The 15,466-nt window shown below is 30.9% G+C and overlaps 3 protein-coding genes across 3 annotated transcripts; all 3 read left to right on the top strand.

Annotated features, from left to right (window-relative positions):
• Positions 1-993: 993 nt before the first annotated feature.
• On the top strand, positions 994-2,724 carry LOC109004452. Its single transcript, XM_018982997.2, has one exon. It carries the CDS (start codon positions 994-996, stop codon positions 2,722-2,724), a length of 1,731 nt encoding a protein of 576 aa, XP_018838542.2.
• A 73-nt stretch (positions 2,725-2,797) lies between these two features.
• LOC118345309 lies at positions 2,798-4,582 on the top strand. Its single transcript, XM_035686963.1, has 4 exons — positions 2,798-3,297; positions 3,396-3,653; positions 3,749-3,854; positions 3,950-4,582. The coding sequence occupies exons 1-4, from the start codon at positions 2,798-2,800 to the stop codon at positions 4,580-4,582; spliced, it is 1,497 nt and encodes a 498-aa protein (XP_035542856.1).
• Positions 4,583-4,720: 138 nt separating this feature from the next.
• LOC118345308 lies at positions 4,721-6,507 on the top strand (the record flags this gene model as incomplete). The annotated part of the gene is made up of 6 exons (XM_035686962.1): positions 4,721-5,105; positions 5,196-5,437; positions 5,542-5,763; positions 5,854-5,946; positions 6,036-6,137; positions 6,223-6,507. Coding segments are annotated over exons 1-6 (1,329 nt in total), but the record flags the coding sequence as incomplete, so codon positions are not given.
• Between the last annotated feature and the right edge of the window lie 8,959 nt (positions 6,508-15,466).

Raw genomic sequence — 15,466 nt, 5'->3', positions numbered from 1 at the left:
CACGTACACTAGCAATATCAGCTTTGACTACTGTCAATCCTAAGCCTTTGAGGACTTGGATGAGCTCCGAAAACAGCTCTGGTCGATCATCGCAACAAATAGAGGCCCTTATGAACATATTTTCCTCGCTTCTGTGAACGTTGCCGAGGTTTACATCTTGGGCATAATCAGATTCAATAGTTACTTCATCTGCTTCTGTAGGAAGTAATTCCTTGTATATACTCTTAATTGGCAACAAGTATATCCAATAATTCCTTGTAAACTGATCTCAATAATTCCTTAATCAATCATAACATGGAAAACAAGACAACACATCATACATTTTAATCACCAACAGCTGCATTTAAAAGATATTTTGTAATTTAATTTTGTGGTATGCTTTGTGTAATTTAATTTTGTAAAGTGTACTTTTTACAAATACCTACTGTAAAAAAAGTCTATATATTGTAATTTAATTTTCTGGTATGCATTGAAAGTGTACGTGAGGAAATATTATGAATCAAATGGGATTAATCGAAAGCTTTTGTTATCAAAATGAGAGTTAAAATATATATGCTCTTTGCCGCCAAAGCAAACACCAAATTAATGTGACAAGGCTTCTTTTATTATTATATTTTTAAAACGTATTAAGGTGATAAGGACAAATTAATAGATTTAAATCAAAAAAAGAAAAAACTATATAGGTAGTCATTTGAAGGGGAAACTTTATAGGACTGCTATTAGACTAACTGTGTTTTACATATCACATGAAGCATGGGGTTTTAATAAGCATGGGTCCACTGAATAAGTTTGGGGTTTTATATTTATGCCTATATTTATGCTATCAAAACCTTCATGGGCCGTGACATAGTCATCGTTGATACTTATATTTATGCTTTATTTTGCTTTACTTTCCGAAGTTCAATATTATTTTTCATACTATGTTTTAAGTTATTGATGATCTTGCATTCTCATTCAGTTCTATTTTCATATTTCAATTAATGTAGTTAAGCTATGGACAAAAGTAGGATGAAAAAACCTCGACATACAAAAGAGTATGTTGATGGTGTCAATGAGTTTTTGAAGTTTGCATGTGAGAATTGTCCTACAGATTCATCGATTTGTTGCCCATGTAGAAAATGTGGATTGCGTATGATGTTCATGCCCAGCATGGTATTTGATCATTTGATTAGCTATGGAATTTCTCAAGGTTACACCATTTGGCATGCTCATGGGGAGAGAAAAGGGGAGGCATCTTACCATGCTATTGGTGCCCAAAACAATAATGAGCAAATAAATGAAGGCTCCAGTGGGATGACAACTATGTTACATGACGTTTTTCCAATGTTTGATCCTGAAATAGTCGAAGGTACTGGGCCTGAAATACGTGTGGAAGTTGGAGAAGCTGGAGTGCAATATGAAAATCGACAAGATTCAAATGAGAGAGTTAATAAATTTTACAATATGTTAAAAGATGCTGATGAGCCATTATATGAAGGGTGCACAAAACATACTAAGTTTAGTGCTATCGTACGTCTATGGAATATAAAGTGTTTGGGTGGATTGAGTAATAGCATATTTACAGAATTGCTTGAATTTGTGAATGAGTTGCTCCCACCAGGAGCATCATTGCCTAAAAATACATACGAGGCGAAGAAGTACATGAATGAGTTAGGGCTTGGATACGAGAAGATCTTAGTATGTCCCAATGGTTGTATGTTATTTTGGAAGGACAATGAGAATCTGGAAACATGCGTGGTATGTGGAGCATCAAAGTGGAAGCAAAAAGAGTCTATGGATGAAAGCTCTAAAAAAGGTAAAAGAAGTCCAGCAAAAATATTACGGTGGTTTCCGTTAAAACCAAGGTTGCAAAGGCTTTTTATGTCATCGAAGACTTCTTCACAAATGAAATGGCATGCTATAGGCCGCACAAATGATGGGGTACTAAGGCATCCAGCAGATGGTTTGGCTTGGAAGACGTTTGATTCACAACATGATGAGTTTGCCTCTGACCCCCGCAATGTTAGGCTTGGTTTATCTGCAGATGGCTTTAATTCTTTTGGTAACATGAGCATTTCCTATAGTACCTGGCCGGTTATGTTGGTACCTTACAATTTACCTCCTTGGATGTGCATGAAACGATCAACTTTCATGCTATCTTTGATTATACCGGGACCATCATCACCTTCAATGAATATAGATGTATATTTAGAGCCTCTAATATCAGAATTAAAGGAATTATGGGAGATTGGAGCACCAACCTATGATGTTTGCTCTAGAGAGATATTTACAATGCGTGCGGCTTTAATGTGGACGATAAATGATTTTCCTGCATATGGTGATTTGTCTGGATGGAGTACGAAAGGTCGTTTAGCATGTCCTTGTTGTATGGGTAATACACGATCTAGATGGCTGAAACATGGAAAAAAATTTTCCTATATGGGGCATAGACGATTCTTGCCAATAAATCATAAGTGGAGAATGATGGCAAGAACATTTGATGGTACACGAGAAATTGATCCTCCACCTACTATGCCAACACCTGATGAAATTTTGGAACAATTGGATGATGAAAGATGCAATGATAGAACAAATCGTAAAAGAAATAGAGTTGTGGGGTCCACTACTGTTAAGGAACACTCATGGAAGAAACGTAGTATTTTCTTTAGTTTGCCTTACTGGAAGGATAATTTATTGCGTCATAATCTTGATGTGATGCACATTGAAAAAAATTGTGGTGGATAATATTGTTGGCACACTATTAAATATTGTTACGAAATCAAAAGATGGCATACAGGCATGCCTTGACTTACAAGAGATGGGTTTGAGACCACAACTTCATCCGGTTATAACAGCTGCAAACAAGACATATTTGCCTTCAGCTATTTTCACAATGAGTAACAAAGAAAAAGAAGACTTGTTGAAGGTTATAAAAAATGTAAAAGTACCAGATGGTTATTCTTCAAATGTTTCACGTTGTGTCAAGCTTGAACATCGTACTATAGTGGGCATGAAGAGTCATGATAGCCATATACTGATGCAACAACTTCTGCCAATTGCATTACGTGGGTCATTACCTAAGAAGGTAATAGAACCATTGATCGAGCTATCTGGATTCTTCAGGGGAATTTGCTCGAAAACAATGCGGCTTGAAGATTTGGACCGATTGGAATCTAGAATACCCAACATATTGTGCCAATTAGAAATGATATTTCCACCATCATTTTTCACGGTTATGGTGCACTTGGTTATACATTTAGTTGCAGAATGTAAACTTGGAGGACCCGTTCATTATCGATGGATGTATCCCGTTGAAAGGTATGCTATAATTATTGAATCAAAAACACATAAATCTATTAAAGTAAAAAAATATTTTGAAAAAAATAGTAAAAGTCATCTCATGATTATTGTTGTAGGTACCTACACCGACTTAAGTTTCATGTGCGTAACAAAGCTGCACCAGAAGGTTCCATTGCTGAAGGATATTTGCTGGAGGAATTATTGACGTTTTGTTCTCGTTATTTAGAATCCGCTCAAACGGTTTTCAATAGACCATCTAGAAACCCGGATGATTCTAAAGGGAAGGTTCTTGACGTTCGCCTTGATTTTACGGCGTGGACTCAAGCACATCGCTATATTCTCTTCAACTCTGATGATTTCACTCCATTCCGCATGTGAGTTGCAATGCTTAATACGTACGAATTAAATTATATTTCATTTATATTTTTGTAATTATAGCATACATTTGTGATGTCGTGAACATATGTAGGATGCACTTGGAAATATTGAGGAATACAATTGATGAGAGGCATGTATCGAATGAAGAACTACAGAAGAGGCACCAAGACCAATTTTGTAATTGGTTTCAAGATTATGTACTATTTATACCCCATTCAATAGTATATTACATAATTTGATATGTCTCTCTAGTTTTCATCATCTACTGAATTCTAATAATCCAACCTTTCAGGTAATGAAAATGGATGACAATGAAAGAAGTGAATTGGGCCATAAAGTCGTAATGCATTCTAAAGGTCCCTTGCAAGTTGCCAAAGAATTCAATCGAATTGTCATCAATGGTACAAAATATCGCACTAGGAATTACGAAAATGGGAAAAAAACTCAGAATTGTGGTGTTAGTGTGTGTACTGAAGATGGCCCTGCCTGGTATGGCCAATTAACACGCATAATTGAGATTATGTATTATGATGGATCTCGATATGTGTTATTCAAATGTGATTGGGCAGACGTTACTAGGGGTAAAGGTTTCAAGGAGGATGAGTTTGGGTTTAGTCTTGTGAATTTTTCTCATCTAGTACACACTGGTAATCGGATAACTGATGATCCGTTTGTTTTATCTTCCCAAGTATCTCAAGTATATTATGTGGCAGATGAAAGATGCCCAAATTGGGTTGTTGTCGTTAAGACAAAACCAAGAGACGTGTATGACACTGGTGAAGAGGAAGTGACTGACGACGACGATGATGAATATTTAGTCAACGAATATTGTAACACTTCCAACGATGAAGCTATTGAACCTGCTATTGACGATGTTGTATGGACGCGAAATGACATAGATGGATTGACGATCGAAACTCCTTAATAGTGTCGAGTAAGAAATATATATTTAGACTTTTTAACATGATTTCTCTTATAACTTTACTTCTATCTCATATCATGCTCCAAAAATTATTATTCCTATTGATTTGCATATATGTAAATTTGTTTTTGTACAGGTACAATGGGTCCAAAAAAGAAGGCGAAGACTATCAGACCACACTTGCGAAGACAATCTACTTCAATACCAACTGTCCATAATGAGACACAATCATACCCATCCCTTGATAGGGTGGCCCAATCATTACCCCCCGTCGATGGGCCGCCCCCTTCTGTTGATAGGATGGTGGAGTCATCACCTTCTGTAGTTTGTCCTTCTCAGCCATCATTACCTTCACAGAAAGGGACCCAACCTTCTACATCGATACAAATGGAAGGCCAACTACCCAGACATATAGAGATCAGCAGAGAGACCCAGTCAAGCACACATGTACCAATAGAACAACATTCGGAAGCAGAAAATGTCGACTTGTGTTCCGAGATTGGAGATCGTTTTGTTGTCGTTGTTGGTATGTTTTTGTTTTTCTTACTTCTTATTTATTTTACTATGAATGCACATTTAGAAAATAGTAATAATGTCACTAAATCCATTTTTGCAGATAGTAATGGAGGTAGAGTAAAGAGACCATTGCACTCGATTCATGACATTTGGCATCTTCCAGAAGGGGAGCGAATTGATATGGAGCTCAATAATCTTGGTCAACCCATTAAAAAGCAAGACTCAAAAGTGGTAAGGTTTGGTGGCCTGATAGCAAGAACTAATAAGTTGGTTCCAATTATTTACAAGGATTGGAGGTCGGTGCCTAAAACCATAAAGGAGGAAGCGTGGGGTCTTATAATGGTATGTAACTTGTATTAAACCATTATTATTAATTAAATAGGTATATTTTGAAAATTTTGTTAGAAATCAAGACATATACTTGTATAAATTTATTTTGACTGTAGGGCAAGTTTAAAGTTCCTGATGACAAATTGGATGCATTCAAAAAATGGATACTGAAGGACCTGGGGAAGAAATGGAAAGACTACAAGCACGAATTGAAGAAAAAGTTACTTCATGAAAAAGATACCTCTGCAGCACAAGTTGTGGCAAGGGCAAGTCCCGATATGGTGGACTTATCGCAACTAGCGGAGTTGGCCAATCTTTGGTTCGATCCAGAATATAAGGTAACAATGCGCACATTTTTCTTATTGCTTTAGAAAGTTAACCAACTAGTTATTTTAATCATAATTTTCATAATCTTTGTGATGTTGTAGTCAAAATGTAATAAAAATAAGGAGTGTCGCAAGAAGCAGCTGGTTGTTCACAGCGGAGGATCGAAAAGTTATGCAAGATATGCCCATGATGCGGTATTTATTTATTAGTATTTATTTACTGTTGAATATTTGTTAGTTTTTTGTTTTCGATATCTGTGTTTAATCTAGAATATTGGATGCAGCAAAAATCAACTGGGACGTTGCCAAATCGAGCCCAATTGTTTGTTACGACCCATAAAAGAAAGGATGGCACCCACTACAATGATGAGACGAGGAAGAAAGTGGTATATTTATTTTCAAATTTATTACTTTTTAATTTTAATGGATTTATAAGATGAAAAATGTGTATTTTTTTATCATCTATTACAGGTTGAGATGGAGGAACTTTTAACACAAGACACAACTCCGATAGAAATGAGGTCTGGAGGAACCATGACTTGGGCATCAGATGATGTTTATTCTAAAGTTATGGGCCCAGAACGGCCTGGACGTGTGCGCGGTTTGGGGTTTGGGCCAACTCCTACAAGGCAAACTTGTCAACATTCACTACCAACTTCTACGCAAGAAGATGGTGCATTAAAGGAAGAGCTTGATAAAATGCGAAACGAATTAACTGAATTGCGGAACTTAGTAAACACATTTGTGCATGCACAGGTGAGCACCCCACATATGTTTAGTTGATATCAATCAACCTTATTTTAGAATTTTTCAACCTTCATTTGAATTTATTTTCAGACTGCAGGACAAAATCAATTAGAGAATGAAGAGGAAGAGAAAGATGAAGAAGAAGAAGAAGGGAATGAAGAAGAGGAAGAGAACGACGAGGACGATGATTGAGGGGATTATAAGTGAAGAATCGCAAATTATATTAATATTTTAGTTTAATGATATTTTTAACTTTCCTTAATTGAGGTAATATTTATGGTTATGTCATATATCGACGTTTGCTCCATTTTGCTAAGTTGGAATTGAAACAGATTGTAAAAATTTTGAAGTCAAGGTGTTAGGTGAAGTGGTGGATTATGCATTAATTTTACTACTATTTTATTTTTGTTGATAAAAAATTTTACTACTCTTTTTGGGAGTGGTATACTGCAATAAAGACGGATCAATACTAAAATGAATCACAGAAGTAGAACGACAACCCAAGAACGCATTGAGAAAACTTTTCACCAAAAACCAGAAAAAAGAAAAAGAAAAGAAAAGAAATGGCAATTATCAATATGCCAAAAGGCAAGAACAGAGAAAGGATGATCAACCACTCTCGGTTACTCTTTCACAAATGCGTCACTTTCTTCGTTAGGCCCTGATCCAGTCAAGCTCTGTACTGAAAGTTCAATTTTTTTTTTTTAACATAATTACAAGTGTGAAAATGCAAATATTATGGAAGAAATATGACACAGATATTTGTTTTTGGGGGTCAGTGTCTTTAGAACTAGATCATCACATATGGTATCTAAACTAATTAATGAACTGTGCTAAATCTTTAAAGCAAACGATATGGAAAAAATAAATATCATATATATGAAAGAATTTAATTAAACATGATGACTCATAAATTCATACTTTTGATCTGGAAAATCATGATCGTACCTCACTTTAATTTCTTCCTCCTCGATGATCCGCATCAAAAGTGCAAACCAAGAGCAAAGATGCCAAGATGGTCAACGGAATCAATTAATTAGATGAAAACCAAGATCGACCGGCATTTAGCAGTGAAACATGATTAATAATGTTCGGCGAAGTTGGACATATGACTGACTCTTTATAGTGGCTGGGAAGAGTACTGAATATATATAATGCAGGAAAAAACAAGCACTTACAACCAATAAAGTAAAAACAAAAAAGTATGACACTTAAAAATGACCAAGAGAGTAAGAGTCTTTGTTTACGATATGAGTTTCATATCATCCTATCTCAATATTTTCATTATTTTCTTCTCAAATATTATATAAAATAGATATATTTTAATTTAATTATTATAATTTTCTCAAATTTATAGTAAAATATAAAAATAATTTAATTTTTTTAAATCTCAAAACAAAATAATATTAAAAAGTAATATTGTAATAATATTTTAACTTTATAATAATTTTTATTTAACTTTTTCTGTATTATTTCTCAAAATACCATAATATTTCATAACTCAAATCATTTTAATATCATTCAAGAACTATTACACGACTATCCACAAATTTTTAATCTCTATCTAATTTTTCAAAGATTCCCTAATTGTAAATTCAGTTATTTGAATTTATGATTAAAATTTTTAAATTTTGTACTTAGTACTTTCCCTCAACTTGACATGCGTATTCTAGGTGACACATCAGCATTTTTTAAAAAATAAATAAATGATTTTAAAATGTGGTTGTTGCCGTGTCCGTTGTGTGCCGTTATTGTCCTATTGACAAATACAGATGACAAATTCTCTCAGAGAATCACAAGATTAGCAACTTCTTGGGACAAATACAGATGACAAATTCAGATGCAACATCTAAACATAATAATGCGAAGTTGGACATATGACTGAATCTTTATGGTGATTGGTGGGAATAGTACTGAATATATATAAATAATAACTAAGAGAGATGGGAAAAATTAGAAGCACGTACGTACCTCTGATCTTTTGCTGCTTTGAAATATGAAGACCGCAAAACAATGACGCTCATTGATGGAATCGACTTTAAAACGCCAAGCTGGGTCAGTGTTCGCAAGTCCAACTTTTGGAGCAGCGCATAATAGCGTAAAATGGCTATAGCAGCCAACGTGAACAATGAATCAGATTATCAGGGAGAGAAACGAGCAGATCACGACCAACAAAAACTAAAGAGCCAATAAAAAATATATAAATAAAAAATAAAATCACTATTATATATAAATAAAAAAATAAAATCACTATAATATATAAATAAAAAATAAAATTACTATAATATTTATCACTATTATATATAAATAAAAAAATAAAATTACCATAATATTTCTTACTATTATATATAAATAAAAAATAAAATCACTATAATATATAAATAAAAAATAACATTACTATAATATTTATCACTATTATATATATGAAAATAAAATCATTATAATATTTATCACTATTATTTATAAATTAAAAATAAAATCATTATAATATTTATCATTATTATATATAAAAATAAAATAAAATCACTACAATATTTATTAATATTAAAAAATCACTATAATAAAATCACTATAATATTTATGGGACCCACACCTTTTTCAACTACCTATCTAAAAGTCAACAACTCAACATACTTTATACATCAAAACAACTTAAAATACTCTCAATGGGACCCACAAATCAACTCAAATCTCTACTCATAACAATTCACAAACATTTTCAACACTTCTCAAATATTTTCACTACCCAAACGTACCCTAAGAGTCATTGTTTACTATATGAGTTTTATATCATCCTATTTCATTATATCTTATTATTTCCTTCTCAAATATTATATAAAATAGATATTTTTAATTTTAAATATTTAACATTTTAATTTTTTTAAAATAAATTTGAATATATTTAAATATTAAGATAAATTTATATAATTTATGTAAAATTGGTCAATCGTATGATTTCAACTAAGTTTTATATATTCCGTTTACGTTATCCGATCCATTAGTTGTCATGAATATAAGAGTATTTAAATGTATTTTTAAGTATTTTATTTTTAAATGTCATTTAAATATAAAATATTTTTTATTTTTTAAAATTATAAGACTCTGTGCATTGCTCACGTATATATATATATATATATATATATATATATATATATATAATGACTAAGAAAAAACAAGCACTTACAACCAATAAAGAAAAAACAAAAAAGTATGACATTTAAAAATGACTAAGAGAGTTAGAGTCTTTGTTTACCATATGAGTTTCATATCATCCTATCTCATTATATGTTTTATTTCTTTCTCAAATACTATATAAAATAGATACTTTTTAATTTAATCATTATCTAATTATTATAATTTTCTCAAACTTATAAAGAAATATAAAAATAATTTAATTTTTTCAAATCTCAAAACAAAAATAATATTATAATAATTGTTTAACTCTATATTATTTTTTATTTAACTTTTTCTATCTCAAAATACCATAATATATCATAACTCAAACCACAAACTATTTTAATATCCTTCACAAACTATTTCATGACTAGTCATAAATTTTTAATCTCTATCTAATTTCTCAAAGATTCTCTAATTATAAATTCAGTCATTTGAATTTATGCTTGAAATTTTTAAATTTGGCAATTAGTACCTTTCGTCTACCAGACACGCCTATTCAAGGTCGCACGTCAGTATTTAAGAAAAAATAAATCAATTAATGGTTGTCACAAGGGTGTCTAATCGGTCTAGTTTGATCCGATTTTAAACAAAATTTAAGACCGAACTTGTTTGTGCCGATTTTACATTTTTCAAAACTAATTATACACTAGTTACTTTTCTAAACTGGTATCCCTGATTTTTACAGTTTCCAGTCCAGTTTTTCAATTTTTTTAAATGTTAGTTTGTCATTAAAAATCTATTAATAAAAAAAACTGCTTCAAAAAATCTGTAGTTGAGAATAGAAAGGAGATTTCAATCATGTAAGAGATGTAAAGTATTGAACTAGACACAAGACTCTTTGCATTTAACTGATAATTGTTTTTTATATTCTCCCAAACTCAGAAACAAAAAATGCTAGCATTTTCAATAGGAAAAGTCAACCCTGTCGCCCCACTTGTACCGCTCGGTGTGACTGCTAGGTGTTTTTTTTTTACTTAATGATGAAGGAAGTGATTTTAAGTATATTAGTGTACTTTTTATTTTTTAAAAATATTTAAATATATTAAAAAATGTGAAAAGAAAAATAAAGAAAAAATAAAAACTCAAAATATGCTGTGTGGTAAAACTGATCGGGCTACTCTATAATATTTTTAATTTAATCATTATCTAATTATTAAAATTTTTTCAAATTTTTATTTTTTAAAATAAAATAAAAATAATATTAAAAAAATAATATTTTAACTTTATAATATTTTATATTTAAATTTTTTTATACCATTTCTCAAAATACTATCATAGATCACAATTGAAACTATTTTAATATCATTCACAAACTATTTCACCAATTTTTAACCTCTATCTAATTTCTCAAAGATTTCCTAATTCTTAATTCAATCATTTGAATTTAGGCTTGAAATTTTTTAATTTGGCAATTAATTAGTACTTTCCTTCAACCTGACACGTGTATTCTAGGTGGCATGTCAGCATTTTAAAAAAAAATAAATAATTTTAAAATGTGGTTGTAGCTGTGTCCGTTGCGTGGCAACTTGACAAATACCAAACGATATGCGAAAGAATCACCAATTACCATCTTTTTGGGACAAAATTGGCATCACTGAAACAATCCCCAAATTAAATATTCCTTCATTTTAATTAAGCTTACTGTTCGTCCGGCGTTGTTTGAAAATTTTATTTTAAACTCAGCCCATTATAATAAGAGAAATTTAATGTACAATTCTGATTAGGAGATTACGTGTACAGTCTTATTGATGAATATAGATAAAAGAGAAAAAAAATTATTTTAAAAAGAGTTAGTCTACATACATTTTCTAAATAGAAACTATTTATGCAAACTCATACAGTTATGTTTAAAAAAATTTTAAAATTATAAGAATATCTTTTTTAAAATGATACTTTTTTCTCTTTTATCCTCATTTATTATTCTAACTGCATATACAATCTTCCATTCAGAACTGTAAATAGAATTTTTATTTTTAAAAAAATATTTTTATAATTTTATAATTTTTTTAAACATAATTATATGAATTTGTATCAACCATTTCTATTTAAGAATTGTAAGTTGACTAAACTGATGATGTATGGGAATATGCAATTATCATGTTATTAAAGTGCTAGAATTAACAATACTAATTATGTAAGCAACGTTTCATGATTTTGATGTCCAGCCAGCAGAAAAGCTTCAATGGCAACAAAAGTCATGTAGCCTGACAAAGCATGCAAGCTGACTGGGAATTAAAAATTAAAAATTGCCAGTGGAACATGATCGATTACCCACTCCCCAGCTACCTTCTCTTTTCCTAATCCAGCAACATTGTAATAAAAAATTAACAAAAAAAAAGAGAAAAAGCTTCCTAGTGAGCGTAGTCCCGCTCGTGAGTTAAGAGATGATGCCAATTGATTTGAGTTAGTTGGGATGAAATGAATTGTTTAATTTTTTTAAAATGAATTTGAATATATTTAAATATTAAAATAAATTTATATAATTTATGTAAAATTGGTCAATCGTATGATTTCAACTAAACTTTATATATTCTGTTTACGTTATCCGATCCATTAGTTGTCATGAATATAAGAGTAATTTAATGTATTTTTAAGTATTTTATTTTTAAATATCATTTAAATATAAAATATTTTTTATTTTTTAAAATTATAAGACTGTGCATTGCTCACGTATATATATATATATATATATATATATATATATAAATAATGACTAAGAAAAAACAAGCACTTACAACCAATAAAGAAAAAACAAAAAAGTATGACATTTAAAAATGACTAAGAGAGTAGAGTCTTTGTTTACCATATGAGTTTCATATCATCCTATCTCATTATATGTTTTATTTCTTTCTCAAATACTATATAAAATAGAAACTTTTTAATTTAATTATTATCTAATTATTATAATTTTTTCAAACTTCTAAAGAAACATAAAAATAATTTAATTTTTTCAAATCTCAAAATAAAACTAATATTAAAAAATAATATCATAATAATAGTTTAACTCTATATTATTTTTTATTTAACTTTTTCTATATCATTTCTCAAAATACCATAATATATCATAACTCAAACTATTTTAATATCATTCACAAACTATTTCATGACTAGTCATAAATTTTTAATCTTTATCTAATTTCTCAAAGATTCCCTAATTATAAATTCAGTCATTTGAATTTATGCTTGAAATTTTTAAATTTGGCAATTAGTACTTTTCGTCCACCAGACACGCCTATTCTAGGTTGCACGTCAGTATTTAAGAAAAAATAAATCAATTAATGGTTGTCGCTAGGGGTGTAATCGGTCTAGTTTGATCGGTTTTAAACAAAATTTAAGACCGAACATGTTTGTACCGATTTTACATTTTTTAAAATTGACTACGTACCAGTTACTCACCTAAACTGATATCTCCGATTTTTACAGTTTTCGGTCCAGTTTTTCAATTTTTTTAAATGTTTGTTTGTCATTAAAAATCTGTTGATAAAAAAAAAATGCTTCAAAAAATCTGTAGTTGAGAATAGAAAGGAGATTTCAAGCATGTAAGAGAACTAAAGTACTGAATTGGACACAAGACTCTTTGCATTTCACTGATAATTGTTTTTTATATTCTCCCAAACTCATAAACAAAAAATGCTAGCATTTTCAATAACACGAAAAGTGTGCAAATAATATTTTTTTAAAGTATTCTTTCAGTTCTATTTAGAATTATTTGTTTCCATTGTTGTATTGTATCTATTCTTTGAGTTCCTCTGTTGAGCACACTAACATTTTGTAGGTATTTTCTATAATTGTGGATTGACTAGGAAATACTTGTCGACATCCTTTAATGGTGATAGAAGTCTTTGTCCTTCTGTTTTAATGTAAAAAGTTATGTGCTTTATACCACCTTCATTCTTTCATCCCAAGCAGAAAAAATCTCAGAAATTTAACCTAACAATTTACATATACTTAATATTTATGATAGAAACTTGAAAGTAGTTGGGTCCTATATACATGGTTGTTGAGTTGCATAATAAATGCAAGCGGGTGAAATTCAAATTTGAAGTGAACACGAATCACTTTTTCATTCTCTGATCAGAAAGAAAATCTATGGGTTCGATTAGGTCTTAGTTCTCTATCACATGGCCGAAATGAATATCTAAATCTAACAAGTAATGAAATGAAAAAAAAAATGGAGAAGCATTACCGTGAGGTGAGGCCGAAGGTTTGCGTGGCGAGGAAGAGAGGCGAGAGTTCGAGACAGAGACGAGAGGCAGAGAGGCATAGATGAGAGTGGGGCAGAGAGGCGAGGCAGAGAGTGAGGCAGTCTGCAGAGAGGCGAGGAAGAGACGAGAGTGAGGTTTGATTTTAGCCTTTAGGGTTTATTGGCATTATTGCCTTTTGGAAGTCTAAAGAGTGTCATTTAGACTGTTGGTTTTTGGAGATTTGGAGAGAAACCGGTGCCATTTTCTGTTGGTTTCTTCTATGTAGATGGTTCTTCTTCTTCTTCTTAATGATAATTATAATTTTTATATATTTGTAATACATTTAATACATAGTTATAGACTATAGTGATTTAGTTATAGTGATTATTAGACTATATAATAGTATTAATATTAGACTATTAATATTAGTTATATATTAGTATTAGTTATAGTGATTTAATATAACTATATTAGTACAACTATAACTATAGTCTATATTAGACTATTAGTATTAATTATAGGTTAGTATTAGTTATAGTGATTTAATATAACTATATTAGTATAACTATAACTATAGTCTATATTAGTATAACTACAAATGTCCTATGTACTTATCAAAACTTAGTGATAATATTTGAGTGATTTTTTTTCTTTTTATATATTATATATAAAACTTATATATAAAAAATATTTTGTATAATATTATTTTTGTATAAAACTTATATATCTATAATATTTTTATTTTTTTATTTTTTTCTCCAATCGGGTCGGTCCGGTCCCGAAACCACGAAACCGGAATCGGACTGAGTCCTACTGGTTTGTGCAAATAAAGAACTGGTTCCAGACTGGAAAACCGGCCCACCGGTCCGATTCGATCCTATTTTCCAGTCCAAACTTACACCACTAGTTGTCGTCGTGTCCGTTGCATGGTGTTATTGTCATATTGACATAGATAAATGATAAAACAACTACTCCTTTACAATTTTTCTATAATTTTCTAATAAAATAATATTTTTTGATATATTTATTTTAATTTTGATTTTGATTTGATGTGTTTGAAATTTAAAAAAATATTATTTTATTGATAAATTATAAATAAAGTGTAATTCGATTGTAAGGCCGTCATTGCTCATTGGCAAATACCAAACGACAAATTCTCCAAAAGAATCACCAAATTAGCATCTTCTTGGGACAAAATGGGATCACCGAAACAATTACCAAATTATAAAAGCATTCACATTGGGGGACTTATGAAATTTAAGTAAAAGAATCTTCTTTCTTTTATAATTATCCAATTTTGAGAAACACCGTACTACTCATTTTTTATTATCTTCCTATTGATCTATTTAAATATGAGATGTGCTAGGTACAGTCTGCTTAAGCAATCCCTGCGTACGCTACTGTTTGTTGTTTGTACATATCAGCTTAGGTCGAATGACCAAATTGACCTCCTGCTACTTTCAGCCTTTCACGAAGAGAAGGAATTCAAAATCAGAAATCCTTTTGCTGTATTCACCCGTGCGACCCAGATTGTTCCTCCACCACCAGCGTCGTGCTCATCTACTCCACCACAGGCATTGTGCGCATCTCCTCCATCACCATCAGCT

The sequence above is a fragment of the Juglans regia genome, unplaced genomic scaffold (assembly GCF_001411555.2).
Source record: "Juglans regia cultivar Chandler unplaced genomic scaffold, Walnut 2.0 Scaffold_224, whole genome shotgun sequence".
Lineage (NCBI taxonomy): Eukaryota > Viridiplantae > Streptophyta > Magnoliopsida > Fagales > Juglandaceae > Juglans > Juglans regia.
The sequence above is the reverse complement of the archived record's forward strand: the minus strand, read 5'-3'. Positions and strand labels throughout refer to the sequence as shown.